At 43.3% G+C, this 14275-nt stretch overlaps 1 protein-coding gene across 3 annotated transcripts in view; it reads right to left on the reverse strand.

The window, feature by feature from the left end:
• Window positions 1-14275, reverse strand: part of LOC118506408 (Kv channel-interacting protein 4-like) — a 53404-nt gene that overhangs the window by 9779 nt on the left and 29350 nt on the right. The window contains exons 2-3 of one of the 3 annotated variants that reach the window (XM_036043484.1): window positions 12694-13123; window positions 1083-1274 (exon numbers count right to left, since the gene is read on the reverse strand). In XM_036043484.1, the coding sequence (XP_035899377.1) occupies window positions 1083-1274; window positions 12694-12964 (463 nt within the window). In that variant the 5' untranslated portion in view covers window positions 12965-13123. Of the gene's footprint in view, window positions 1-1082; window positions 1281-12693; window positions 13124-14275 lie in introns of all 3 variants that reach the window. The other 2 variants (XM_036043483.1, XM_036043482.1) reach the window with 2 other exon arrangements.

Genomic DNA, 14275 nt, shown 5'->3' on the forward strand with positions numbered 1-14275 from the left:
AGCCATAACGAGATATCATCCACGGGACTTGAATTAATTGCCCAACAAAATTGTGTTGAGCAGTACAGAATCAACGCAAGTACACCACCAATCAATTTAAGGCGCTTTCATTTAAGAGTTCCGGTTGTTATTAAATCACGAGAATGGGTATCAAATTTATGGCTTTAATATTGAGACAGGTTTTCGTTTTTCGTGGGGACTCATCAATTGGTCGTGATCGTAAATTATTTCCGCAAGGATAAATGGGGTCCTCCAACTTCGCTTGCAAGGGATTATTTATGATCGATTTGTTTGGGGCTTTTATGACCAATTGTTTCAACTTTAGTACCATAAAAAGAGACATTTTAAAATCCGCGATTCTAAAGAGCCTTTAAAACCAAGGTGTGTTTGTGGAAATTTCTACTTCATATTAATACAAGCTCTCCCAGTATCATGATGCACTAAGCATGCACAACGACGATGCATCCTTTCTCCTACGGTCTATTCACACAAAGTTGCTTCCAAAAGAGGAATATGTTTTAATTTACCACAACAATAGCTTCACCATTTCGTTGCTGTACTACAACCGACAGCAAACGTCACCGGAGCAATATCTCGCTACACTTGTTTTTGGGGATGATAAACACAAAACCCAAAGCGCATAAACTTCCAGCCGAGAAACTGTCGGCCGGCAAGAAGGTTGATTGGAAATTCTTCGAATGAACATTTCCTTTCATTTCCTGGCCCCTCATTCCACAACTCATTCCTACCCAGCAAACGCTCGTTCCGCTTCTAATCGACTGTTGTCTGGTTCGTGTCAATTATACGTCAGCTAAGTTATTTTGTTCGTTATAAAACGACGGCATTCGTTCGCTGTGCTCCCAGGAGAAAACAGGGGCATGAGGTTTGCAATTTTTCTTACTTTCTGCAGTGCAGAGTGTGTGTGCCGGCTAGATCGAGCCATGCCCACAAGTTGTGTCAAATAAGTGTCAAACTACTCGGGAACAGGGGATGGATGACATGTGCACCACACATGCCTTTTTGCAGACGAACGTTTAATTCCACGTTGCACTCAACTCAGTCAGATTTCCTTGCACGCTTACCTCCTTGCGGGAAGAACTGGGAGTAGATGAACTTGAACGTTTCCTCCCGTATGATGCCGGCCGGACATTCGGCCTTGAAGCCCCGGTAGATCCGCTTGATTTCTGCCTCGGTAAAACGGGTCGCCTCGCACAGGGCCGCTATCGATTCCGGTCGGTACTTCGGCGGGGACACGATCTCCTCCAGCTCACAGTCTAGATATGTAGACGTAAACAACATGGAACCACATTAATACAATCCGAGAGGGTGTGGGTTTTAAATTAACGCTAAATGGTTATTAGATTTAAAAATGAAAACCAATAAAAACACACACACGTTTGGCTTACAGCAAACTCCATCCCATTCCCACTTTCACCCCACATTTAAATCGCTTAACCTGTCAACTCGGTGTGCGGTCTGCCTGTGTGCGGTCTGTGTGTGTGTGTGTGTGGGTGGAATGCCATCGCTCAAGTTTAAAATAAACTGTTCGTCAAACTTCATTTACAAATAATAAAACATTTTGAAGCTTGAGGGCGGTGTTGGTTTATTTTTGCGACCGACCGGTTTTTTTTTTACGTCTGCTGCTGAACCACCACCATCATCGGTTGGGGGCGGCTAAAGTTACCACCGCCGTCACTGCTGATAATGTCAGCTCGATGTCCTTCGGGTATATAACTCCGGCAGTGGGCTGCTGCTGCTGCTGCTACTGATGGCTTGCTGGTCTTGTTTTGTACCCATCGAGCAGCGCAGGGGCTATGCTGACTGACCGCCCGCAGGGTTTTGAATTACAAAATTCCAAAGAAGAATTGTTGCCGGTGATTGGGTCATGACCGGCCGGGGGAGTGCCCAGTACTACGGCAAACAAATCAGCCGAGTGGAACGGAGTGCAGTGCATTACTCCGCGCTAGGTTTGTAGCTGCGATGTTCTAGGTACACTGGTACCGCTTACTATAGCTGAACCTCTAATTTACGCATTATTTGCATCATTATTTTCTATTACTACTTCTGATTTGTTTTTGTTACTAAAAAAAGGCAGTTCTAGTAACCAAAATGGTAAAAAAAAATCTTGAGCGACTCACTTTCTGCAGCTTTTTTATCGAAAAGTTTTCTACACACAAAACTTTGAATTTATGAATTTATGCACCCTAATTTATGATTTCCGTAAAGCTTTTTTTGTTAAATAATGTAAAGATCGGTGTAAAATAGACCGGTAAAAAGTTAAAAGGACCATCTAGACCCGAAATCGCCATATTTTTACTAAAAGGGATGAAAAAGACTCGGAATCGGTTTTATCATTGAATAGAAATTACAGATAATAAAGGTTAGTCCCATAAACATAAAAAATTGTTTGGCACGCTCGTCAAATTCCACTAGAATATTGATATCAATAAAGTTAAACCTATTAAAGTTAAAATTAGTGAAAATTATTTTTTCAATTTGACCTACGTATATGAACATTGTATAAATAGTCCAGAAGACCGACCGTGATTCATAATTCATGATACACGATTCATGATACACGACCGTGATTCATAATACACGTATATGAACATTGTATAAATAGTCCAGACCGTGATTCATAATTGCCATAAAGCCCTTAGAGCTCTCAAAGGGGACTGACTATCGAACTACGTGGTATCATAAAGTCTAGAATAAGCCAGAAATGGCAGGCATGGCCTGAGAGGTCGTCAAGCCAAGAAGAGAGATCTAGAGGGTCTGTGTCAGCTGTGTAATAATACTATCGGCTGATCAATACCATAAAAAATAAGCCATTTTTTACACAATATTTTCAGCTTTAACAGCTGTTCTGATTAAAATGTATGTTTAATTTAAATTTTTGAGTGAAGTCCTTTAAGCCAGAAATTTTATTTATAAATGAATAAATAATACTATATTTTTCTTAAAATAAAACTTAAAGTGTGGCTAGCAGATAAAGGTCATGTAATTTTTATGAAGTAGAAGTATTAAGAAGAAGAGTTGCTTGAATGCTTACCATGTTTTTCCTCAAATATAAAAAAACAATATCTTTATTTTTAAAAGACTTTGAAGCAATAAGTGTGACTTAGTTAGTCTTATTACACCAAAAATTTAGGTGCAGCTATAGGAAACGGCACCAGTGTATTCTTGTTTTGTTTTTTTTACTGATCACCAGCGACCGATGAGCTTGAAAGTTATGACGCATCGTCGGACAATTCTGTGTGGACGTTTTAATCACACTATGTTCTGCGAAGAATCTGTGTTCAGGGAGTTTAATTATTAATTTGCTCATGTCGATAACTTCCACCCATAGAAGTAGCGACATTATTTCTGTCTGGCACTTCTATTCTAAGCCACATCTTCCTAGCTTTGTCCCTAGCACATATTCAGTATGTACGCACGCATTACATCGTTCTTCAGCTCTTCCCGACTCCTGTACGGCTGAAGGGTTTACGCAATGGTACCGGTCTCTTACATCAGGATTCGGTTCCACAACAAAGAAACAATGCACCATTCGTCAGTCCTAACGGCTCATTGCCTGAAGCGAACCGAAAGATGCTTATCTCTTATGATAAATGTTTTCCCAGTGACACTGAAAGACACAGTTGCCCCAACCCCGTGGAGGGGCGCGCTACCTACTACGGGTGCACCGAGGTCGGGAAAACGTCGTGCGGACAGTTTACCTCTGCCGCCTGCCGGCCCGGCCGGTCTCCTCGTTCTATTCTTCGTACTAATTTTTCACCCACGATGACATGCCGTTGGACGCATGTACATGCAAAAACAAGCTCACAAGATTGTCTTATGGGAAGAAAAAGAGCCACATGAAAAGGTCGGCGGTCGGCGTTTCCAACATAATCACGACAAACAAGGCAGGAACCCCAGACTCGAAACCACTCCGCCTTGCTTGCTTGTCCGTGTGATCATGGGGAAAATCTGCTTCTTTTTTGCTTGCTCGCCTTTTATTTTTCCACCGAGAACCCATCGTGTCGAACCGGGCACGCGTTCTAAATGGTTGTTGTTAATGTTTTTAATGGTGTCCCTTCCGTTTGTAGCAGCGAGAGGGTACCGAGGGCCTGCCACAATAGCGCGAAACATGCTGCGAGAAGCAATGCTAAGGAAAAGGAAAAAAAGATTTTGCAAACATCTACATCAAGTTACAACAATTGGCCACGGTACCGAGGCCTTAACCACCGAAGAAGCAAAACCATTCAACGGTTCGTCCGCCCAGAACGGTGGCTCAGAATGGCGGATCAGAAGCCACTGGCCACTTCAAAATGAATAAATTTAATTTCTTGAAGTATGGCTCGCTTAAGAGAGGTCACGTTGAGAGCCCATCCGCATAGTGGTTCCTTTTTTCTTTTCGAAGATAAAAGAGCACCGGTCTCGTGTGCGGTCGGTTTTGCGTTACTGGCTCGGCGAAAACCAGCAAATGTAATGCCGTCGCCGCGAATACATCGTCATTTTTGTAGTGTTTGATGTTTGATGTTTGATGAAATTAAATTTCGGATCCGGCGCCTCGACTACTGGCCATCCAATTTGCGGATTCCTGGTAAATGGGTGGACCGGCCGGCTGGCTGGCTGGCTGGCTGGCTGTCGAACGGGCTCCCGCTATTAGCCCTTGAGAGCCTTCGCCGGTAACGAGGGTTTACCCACCTCAACACAAGAGCTTATTCAAAGCGAATGAAAGTGCGGGTTCCAGCTCGCTCTCCTGCTTGATGGACGCTCCACAGAAGGTGTGACGCGATGTGCGGGTACGGGGGCCTCAAAGTAATACATTAAACAATTTGTGCCAACCAGCCCCCCGACCAGAAAAAATAAAGGAAACAAAACTCCTTATCTTTTACTACGTGGTGCCATATGCTTTTTTTTGAGAACTTTATACACCGTTATTGCTTCGGCATTTCGGTTCGGCTCTGTCACAGTGAACAATCTCATCGAGGCGACATCTTGTGTGCTTGTGCCGGATGCCATCGTTCGGGGGGTGTTACGGTTAAAAGTGCTGCTGTGCATTACGCGCATTATGCGAGTGGCTTTTAATTAGTCTAATCAAGTTTCATGCTGGAGGGTGGGGGGTGGGGAGGGGAGTGCCGTTCCCGAATGCTGGTAGCGCAACAACCCCCCCCCCCCGCTCCTGATTTGTGCCAAGATGACATCTTTATGAACAATTTAAGTGGTGTGGAGTCTGGTTGTGTGTTTAAAGGTAATGTACTCGCACACGACTTTGGTACAGTCGATCGTCGACGTCAAAGTTTTAATTCAAATTTTCCTACTCGGAATAAACATTTCACATTTCACAAATTTTTTTTCAATATTATTTTTTGCAGACCATTAACATTGTATTAAAATATATATATAAGAAAAAGGGGTGCGAAATAAAAATAAGGACCTACTGCACTTTTCAGCAATGAATGCTTATATTACCATATCACAAATAACCAAATTAATTTACACTTTCAATATGGATGAATAATTATAATAAATTATTTTAAAATGCTCAGTCTATGTAATCTTATCTTTTTATGGTGCTCGATCAGTCCTCTATATACACGACATTATGGCTTCTTAGAGCTTTCTAATGGTCTACTGGTTTCATAAATTCGATGAGAAAGGATGAATCCTGAAGTACTTGGATAATGTATAACTGATAATGCAGAACGTAATAACCCATCAAAATCCATGAAAATGTTGTGAAGAAATCATGCTTTAGTTAGTAAATTGTTTAGTTTGTAAATTGTATTTTTGTATGTATGAGCCCAGAGAGTAGCGTTAGGGAGTCGATCCGGCAGTCCAAAAATCTCGCAACAAATAGTCCCTGGGTATTGCAACTAGGCAATTAGCGCTATGAACCGCGTCATTTTCCTGCTGCTAAAAAAATCTGGACAAGACTTGCCATTGTCGAGTGAGACTATTTCTAGCAATTAAGATACCCTCTGACTTCAGCCTGGTAGCGATTCATACCAATGGAACCTTTCCTTGAAATGTAAAAGCTCCCCGATATAAAATTAAAAAAAATAAATAAAAGCTATCAGTATACCAGCATCAATGTTCCAACTCATATCAGCATTGGGTTCTCCACGCAGATATTGTTAAAAGTGTTGGCGATTATCTCAACCATTCAGGGTAAACATAGTTTAATTCAAATAAAATCCAGGAAATATATTTTTCGGTGATGCTGGACCGATTCGAGCTATGACACTCTGTGAAGTTGGCCGAAACTCCGTGGTCGCTCCAAATGTTCGATGCTTAACAGGATATGCTGCATATGTCTGTGGTCTAGTGACATTGCATTTCTACACGAATTCTCCTTCTTTCTTGGCCTAATGACCTCTGAGGTCATGCCTGCCATTTTTGGCTTATAAGACTTCTTCTTACCCCACAGTGGGATAGTCAGTCCCCACTATAGAGGGTGATGATGATTTATAAAGATTAGAATGATTTATAAAGATTAGAAATAGCTTGTTTTTACATTGTTAACTAAAAATAGAATTTTTTAAAAATATTGACAAAACACACGGTGTCGCTTTGCTTATTTCGCTCCGAATATTAAATAGTTCCATTTGATCTTTTAATGCAATTCGCATAATTCAATATCACCTTATTTGTGGACCCTCCACTTCTTAGAATACTGCTTTGTAAATTTTCCTGCACAAAATTACCCTTCTCAAAGCACCTTGAAATATGGATTTTGCAGCACTGCATGAAACCGCCCCGAGAACGTTCAACGAACGCACACGACCTTTGTAAAAACAATCTTGCCAGGATTCCCAGGAGTAGCCCAGGGAATGGGCATGATCAGAAGAAGCCGCCCGGGTTTGCTTCATCTTCCGTACGTCTTTCTATCCAACCGTATGTACTCATCCCGAAGATACCCATGCTCGCACAGGACAGCACTTAAAGTACCGGGCGCCTCCATGCGTGCTCAGCACATTTTCCCCACATTGAGCAGAACATGTGTCTTCTACCCGACGGCCGGGGGATTCGGCCCGGATACTGCATCTCAATTCTGGATCCTTTTTAGCTATTTGCATTTCCATCCGTGCGCCTTACCTTTCACGCTGTGGTCACCCAACGGACGAAGTGAGATGGGTTTGTCCTTTTTTTTGTTGTTGAAGGGAAAAAGTGAACAAGGTGAAATCTAATTTTACCATTCCACCCATTAAACCCATGTGACACATTCCCGACTGGGGGAAGGCGGCGGTGGGGGGGAGGGGGATGATCGCTCTATACGCCCTTCATCGTACTCGGTTGTCCCCAGATGCCCCCCCACGTTCTGTCAGGACGGACCGGTGACATATTGGCCCCAGGGATCATTGGCATTTACTTTACTGCTTCACTAGATAAATGTTATGGTTTCACAACCGTAACGAACCGGGCTGGGCAATATTTTCGTAACGCTAATTGAAGAGATTGTACCCTCGTTTTATGTGTGCTTTGATAATCATGCGCTGCAAGCAGTGTGTGAGTGATAACTATGGCACTTGCCTAGCCAGGGGCTCGATTACGGGCCATGTTTGGTGGATGTAGATTTTACGATGAACCATTTTCCACTGTATAATGAGTGTGTTTCATCATGTCTCTATTAATTTGCCCTTTACCACCCGATTTCAAAAGTCTATTGAAAAGATCCCATCGTACGGGTAAATCGGGGAAGCGAGTCCTTGCTACAAAAAGTCAGTCTACCTTCATCATCATCATCGGGAGCATCAGCACGAGGAAAGCTGTTCAATCAAAAGGCTGTAAAACAAGACCCATTTGTAACTGCGCCCATACCCAAACCACTGGGGGATGATGGGGATTTGATGTTTACCGGTGCTGTACTTTCGTACGAATAACACAAACTAACTAACCGCCTTTGTAGTTCTTCTGGCCGAGACGGGAAGACATTGGGAGCGAGAAGACAGAAGACACGCACGCACACAGACACACATTTAAATAATAAATTAACACCCCATTCATCGAGCTTGGAGCTTGGGTTTCAAAAGTTGCTTCTCTATGGCTTCAAATTTGCCCAACCATTTCTGGAAACGTCAATCCCTCGTGAGCAAAACTGGCTCCCGGAACGGATTATCGAACCTCAGTCGCCGCCGCGCTTAAACCCGGCTTGTCGATACTATCGATAAATGGTGTGTTTGTGTGCAGCTTCTTTCATGCCGCGACAAGACAAGAAACAAGTAAATGCTTCCTCCATTTTACCTTTATGTTCCAACAGAGTAGTGATGGGTGATCTTTGCGGTTCCGATTCTGAGGAAACGGAATTGTCGGTTCCACGTGGAATCGTTCGAAATCGTCCGGAATAGTGAGTGGGAAAATTATGTTTCTTGGGAATAGATTCCGGATCGCTTTGAATTTTCCGGAATCGGTTACGGAACCTGTTATGGGACTAGTTACAGAATTATGTCCAGAATCAAGTTGGATAGATTACTAATTTTAAATTCGTAATCTTAATTAGCTTTGCAATCGAAATCGACTACGGTTAAAAAAAACAGAATGGATTCCTGGTAGTTCCAATTCCAAGTGCTCATTACTAGTCCGGAACCGTCCTTAATCATCGCAACCGTTGGTCCGTCGGAATTGTCGGAACCGTCAGCTTGGAAATCGGATTTTAAATGGTTGAGATATTAGGTTCCTCACAATTACGGCAGTTCTAAACGGTTCCAGACGGTTCGTTTGAACCTAATTTCTGAAACTGGTTCCTATTTTTTTGGAATTGTCCGAAACCAGTTCAGCTTCTTTCCCACTCATGCCCATCTCTACAACAGTGCTATAGTCCAATCAGAGCTCTTTACATACACACTACATCCACACATACACTTGTTATCGCGAAAAGATGTTAGGCTACACCATCTTGGTGTTATCCTGATGCCGGTGTGCCGGGGTCCCAGCACTCACCACGCACAGCATTGAATTATTTATAAACGGTTCACAACCGGCAGCATCAAGCGTTGCTACTCTTGCTTTATGTTTGCATTATGAACTTCGCATCATCATATTCGATTTTTTCTCCACTCCGGACTTAATAAACTGGACGGCCCCCCCTCCGTCCGAAAAAAAAAACAGACAGAGCGAGCGAGAACGGGAGAAGAGTTGCTTATGAAAATATACATTTCACTTCATTTTATTGGCGGCCACGACCGGCAACTCTTCAGCACGGTTGCGATTCTTCGAGTCCAGTCGAAAGTCGATCGAAAAGCAAATGTTTAACCCCACCTTTGGGCACACGTTTTTCGGTGAGGTCAGCGCCCGTGGGTCGGGAAAAATTTTTGGGAGTCGGCCCAGCGCCGGCTCGTGTTTGCTTTGTTTCACCCATCCGCGTACACACACTCGGGCTCGGTCATCCCAACAACGCACCGGTCGCTGTAATCTTGCACAAACAAGCGATGCCAACATTTTAACGGCAAACTGTAGGAAATGCACGCGGGCTGTGCCACCCTCCCCCCCACTGGTGGAAGCCGGTCAACACTTTCCCAGCATTTGCCAGGTTGTTGTGGAAAAGTTCGTACAACAACAAAAAAAAAAAAACAGACTACACCTTCACAACACAACCGTCGTCTCGCACAAGGACGCACTACACGTGCAAACTCATCGTTCGACACGGCCCATCAGGGGCGTTAAAACCACTAACCTTCCTGGCTACGCTCCGTTTGCAAAATGTGTGCTTAGCGGGTGAGAGCGGAAAGGAAGGGCAGGGTGGAAGGACACGTGCAGGAGTGGGTTGTTGGTTCGGTGCGGTGGAATGTGTTGGTGCTCTTTTTTTTATTGTCTACTTTCGTACCGTACAACAGGGACGACCAGCGGAATATCGGCTCACGTACTTCCGTTATATGGCCACCGGAGTGTGTGTGTAAGCCGGTGTATGTTTGCTCGCTACTGGTTAGCCGACGCGTGTGGCAACATTGACTGGATTGGGCGCTCATCTTTCCACGCCCATGCCAACCCCACTCGAGCTCCCCATTCATGCATTCATTCATACGCTGCTAAGCGACATGGTGGCGATTTTTATTCGATTCCAGTGTGTCATCAAACGAATTATTTTTCCATTTGGACAAACACATACACGCACATAAAGGAGAGGCTTTATTTTATTATGTAAAAATATTGTATCGTACCAACCCAATTATTTTCTATCAATTTTGTGTAAAGTGTACCTATTGCTGCTGCTCGATTGCCTGCTCACTAAAATGGTTTGCCAGAAAAACTGTCTATCCACCGATTAATGTCTGATGGAACGTTCAATATTGTTTTTTCATCCCGTTTCCTGTTTCCTCTTTTCTTTATTGCTTTCAATATCCGGTAAACAATAATCGTCATCACGTACCATCGATGGTCGTTAAATTGTAAAATATCGACACCGGCGTTTACTGGCTGGCGCGAGAAAACTCCAGTTAATATGGCAACGTGGTTTTTTTCTTCTGCTGCCCGGCAATACATCACCCAGAGCCAATCGACCAGCCGGACGGACGCGCGCTCTGGGCACTTGGAATATTGCAAAAGTAAATTGCCCAACCGGGTGGGAAAGTAGTTTTTCTGTGTCGGTATAAAAAAAATGACGTATGTTGCCATGAGGTGCTCCAGTACAGGTGCTATTTGTCTGTATTTTAAGGACCTTCTGAAAAATATGAACTCCCCCCCCCCCCTCCCCATTAAATGTCAAGAGATTAAGCCCAGATGGATTATAGCTTTGGTGCACAGTTACGTGAGATCGTATTACTCATGGCACATAGTCGACGGTAGAAGATGATAAATATTATCGATTTGTCTCGGGCATTCAATCAACAAGCGAGGGCTGATAGCGTAGCATATGGGCTATGTTCAGTGATGGACCGTATTTTTTCAAAAAAGACCAGAAAAGCTTATGGTATCAATTGCAAACTATGCTCTGTGAAGGATTGTAGTGTTTAGGCTTGAGGATTTGATGTATGAGATCATAAAATTCACATGATTTACATTGCTCTATTCGGCGAAGGACTATAGAATAAGATCACTTTTTGGTACGATTTTTAACTACTATTTTCTATACTTTTTGCTAGGTACAATCAAACGAAGATTTAGGTAAAAGCATCTTCTAAATTTTTATTTTTAATTTTCATTTAATCATTGCGTTAAAAATAAAATTATGAAAAAAGTCTGAAAATGTTGAGACAAAAAAACTTTTGCGGCTTTTTATCTTGTGTTTGAGCTGACCCATACTCAAATGGAAAAAGTAAGGAGCAGATGCTCACTACTATGAAAAATGAGTTGCCATACTTTTAACAGAATGGCGAAAGAACCTCAGAAACTCATGATTGATGCATCGACAGGATTGTTTTTTTGTAAATTAAATATTCAATCAATTTGAAGTAAAAAAATAATAAAAATAAGCCGTTTTGTTAAAAAATTGGATTTAGATCCTCATTTTCAAATACAGGTGATCTTATTCTATTTTGATTATATTCTACCAGTCGGAATATTCACCTAACTTCTCTATATTTTTCTGATAATAAGTTGCAGAAAACCTTACATTTTTAACCTAAAGAAGAAAATATTTAAATGTTTCGAGAGTTCTAATTTATCTCGATGGTAAAATTTGTGGAACGAGAAAGCTCTTGGTAGGATGCTTTTCCAAATATATTCAAATGCATCCCTACGACACCGGGTTTAGTAAACTTACTGAAGGGAGAGCATTCATCTGCATTATGTCCAGACTTTATGCAACAACAGCGCCGGTCTTCATACTGCAGGATAGGGGTTCAAATGCCATCCTGACCGTCACCCCCGTAGTGATGGGCCAGAGTGTAGTAAGCCAGACATGGCAGGCTTGACCTCGAGAGGTCGCTAGACCAAGAAGAGAGATATCAAGACTTGTGTCTAATAATTTGGCGTAGCACGCTCACCTCCAGCTTGTATACCTGGCTCCACCAAAAGCTAGCAATAACATTGCGGAATAGCATGACCACCTTCAGAGGTTAATAGACCACCTTCAGAGGTCTTGTAAAGAATAGGATGACTCTGAAGGATATCTGTTAAAATCTGAGGATGCAATAGACAGGCAACAAGCTGTCTTAATTTGAGAATATTTAAGGGCCAAAAACACATGAAAATGGTTTTCAAATATTCAGGAACACTTAAGAGACTTAAGCCTCTACATACCCTACATACCTACATAGAGGTCTCGGCCTGGCATTTCTGGCTTTCTGTGACTTAATTTTACCCGTAGTGACGTAGTTAACGTAAGGGGAGGCGGTCTGGACGGCATTTGAACCCCGGTCCTTAGATTTGAACCGCGGTGAAACGACGCCGCTGTCGCCTCGGTCACCGGACCGCCTCTACATATCCAGCCTTCCTTTTTCGCAGGAATACAGGTAGCGAGTGCTGTACTGTGTTGATTTGATGTATGTAACACAACACGAAGCTCACTGTACCGCTAGTGAAAAACAGATGCCCATGACTTAAAAAAGGGAATAATTATACCGACTTTATAGACAATATAGCAGATGTTTCCTCGTCCCAAAAACAGAAAGGGGGACACACTCTAATAAATGCAGCAAATTAAACCAAACACCATTAGAAACACTTGTTCCCTCAGCCAACTCCACTAGCGACAAGCGTCCGAAATGAAACTTTTTCATTGCTACCAAATGTGCTACCGCTATTGTATACACCATGCCATGGGATAAATACCACTCTTCGAGGTGAACTTGGCACCCATCCAGGCCGTGCGCAGGTAGGCCAGCACCCGCCGACATAGCGGCCGCTGCTTGTGGGACAGATACTTTGACACGTCGTTCTCCAGCTCCTTGTGCTTGAAGTGGGCAAGGAAATCGTCGATGGTGCAGATCGAGCTTTCGAGGTTGGTTGGACGGGATAGGCTGAGGGAGGCCGTATTTACCACGACACCGCCCGTAATCGACGGTGTCGTAACGGCGGACTCTTCCAGGTGTGGTCCCGCCATGTTTGGTCGTATCGCAACGTTGAAGATGACCGGAAAGCGCTCACGAATCACGGTTTTGTTTTGTGGGTTGTTGGATCACGTCACACACTCACACACTCACACATGGAAGCATAAACAAGCACACACACAGTCGCGCGCGCGTCCCCGATCCTAGATACACTGAAAGCACATTAAAGCAGGATTAGTTTCACTTTTCACACAGAGCACAAAGCTGTAATGTGTTTCACATCATAATGGCACGCGGTCTCGACTTCCACGGTGTAAGGAGTTTTCCCGAGTGTTTGGGGAGGAACATGTTCTGCACGATTTGCATCCCCTTTAACGAAACTCGAAAGTGTTTGCGAAAGGGCATGACGCCTATTGTCTTTGGCTGGGTTGCGCACACCACCTGCTTTTGTTGCTCAAATATTTTCAAACCATTTCGTATGACACACACTTCTATTTAAGGGCACAATTCCAAGAAAATCTTCACACCACACCACACAACCATTGCCAAAAGAGCGGGCCACCCTTAGCAAGCCGTGTTGATACGTTTCATCAGGATTATTTCACATTTTACGACTTCACATACGGTGTCGTGCCTTCTAAACACTTCACTAGAAATCCGCTTAATGTTCACACGATACTTTAATTCTAACCTAAAACTCGTTCTCTTCTTCTGCCGTGAATCAACTGCCCCGGGTTCGAGCTAAAGTTTAGCTGCCTCTATAGACTGTCCCGTGTTCATTAAACCGCAACCACATTCATTACTGATGCACTTTATTAAACGGACGCCCGGCATAACCCGGAACGAAGAAGCTACTCTCGCTTCAATGAGTAAGTCTAAGAGGTATTGAGTGAGTGTTTAACCGAGAAACGAAGATGCTTTTTTTTGCGAACGAGAATAAAGACTGGCTTGCTGAGATGGGCAAAGCACACCGGTGAGTGTATGGTGTGTATCTGGCCGGAGTTTGAAGGCAGACAGTGCAGTGCACGTTCGAACCTCAAAACGCTCTAGCATTAATAATGAGGTGTGGAAAATTTCATCTCACACCGGTGCTAATGGTGTGCTCGGCTTCATCGGTTAAGGCCGGTTAAGAGATATTTATTCGCTTTGAAGCTGAAATCGGATGATGATGCCGGTAAGCTGATCGTGCGTTGATCGCTGCTGAATGCCGTGATAATGCGGTGGGATTCACATAATTAATTTAGCAAAAATCTACCCACTTAACACTAGATCCTCGTTTAATCCGTGCCATCCGTGTGGCATTCCGAGCGCGTAAATTAAAGCGTAACTAGGCAACTAGAAACCATGTGAGGAGAAGCCTACTT

Source organism: Anopheles stephensi, chromosome 2 (assembly GCF_013141755.1).
Source record: "Anopheles stephensi strain Indian chromosome 2, UCI_ANSTEP_V1.0, whole genome shotgun sequence".
Classification (NCBI taxonomy): Eukaryota; Metazoa; Arthropoda; class Insecta; order Diptera; family Culicidae; genus Anopheles; species Anopheles stephensi.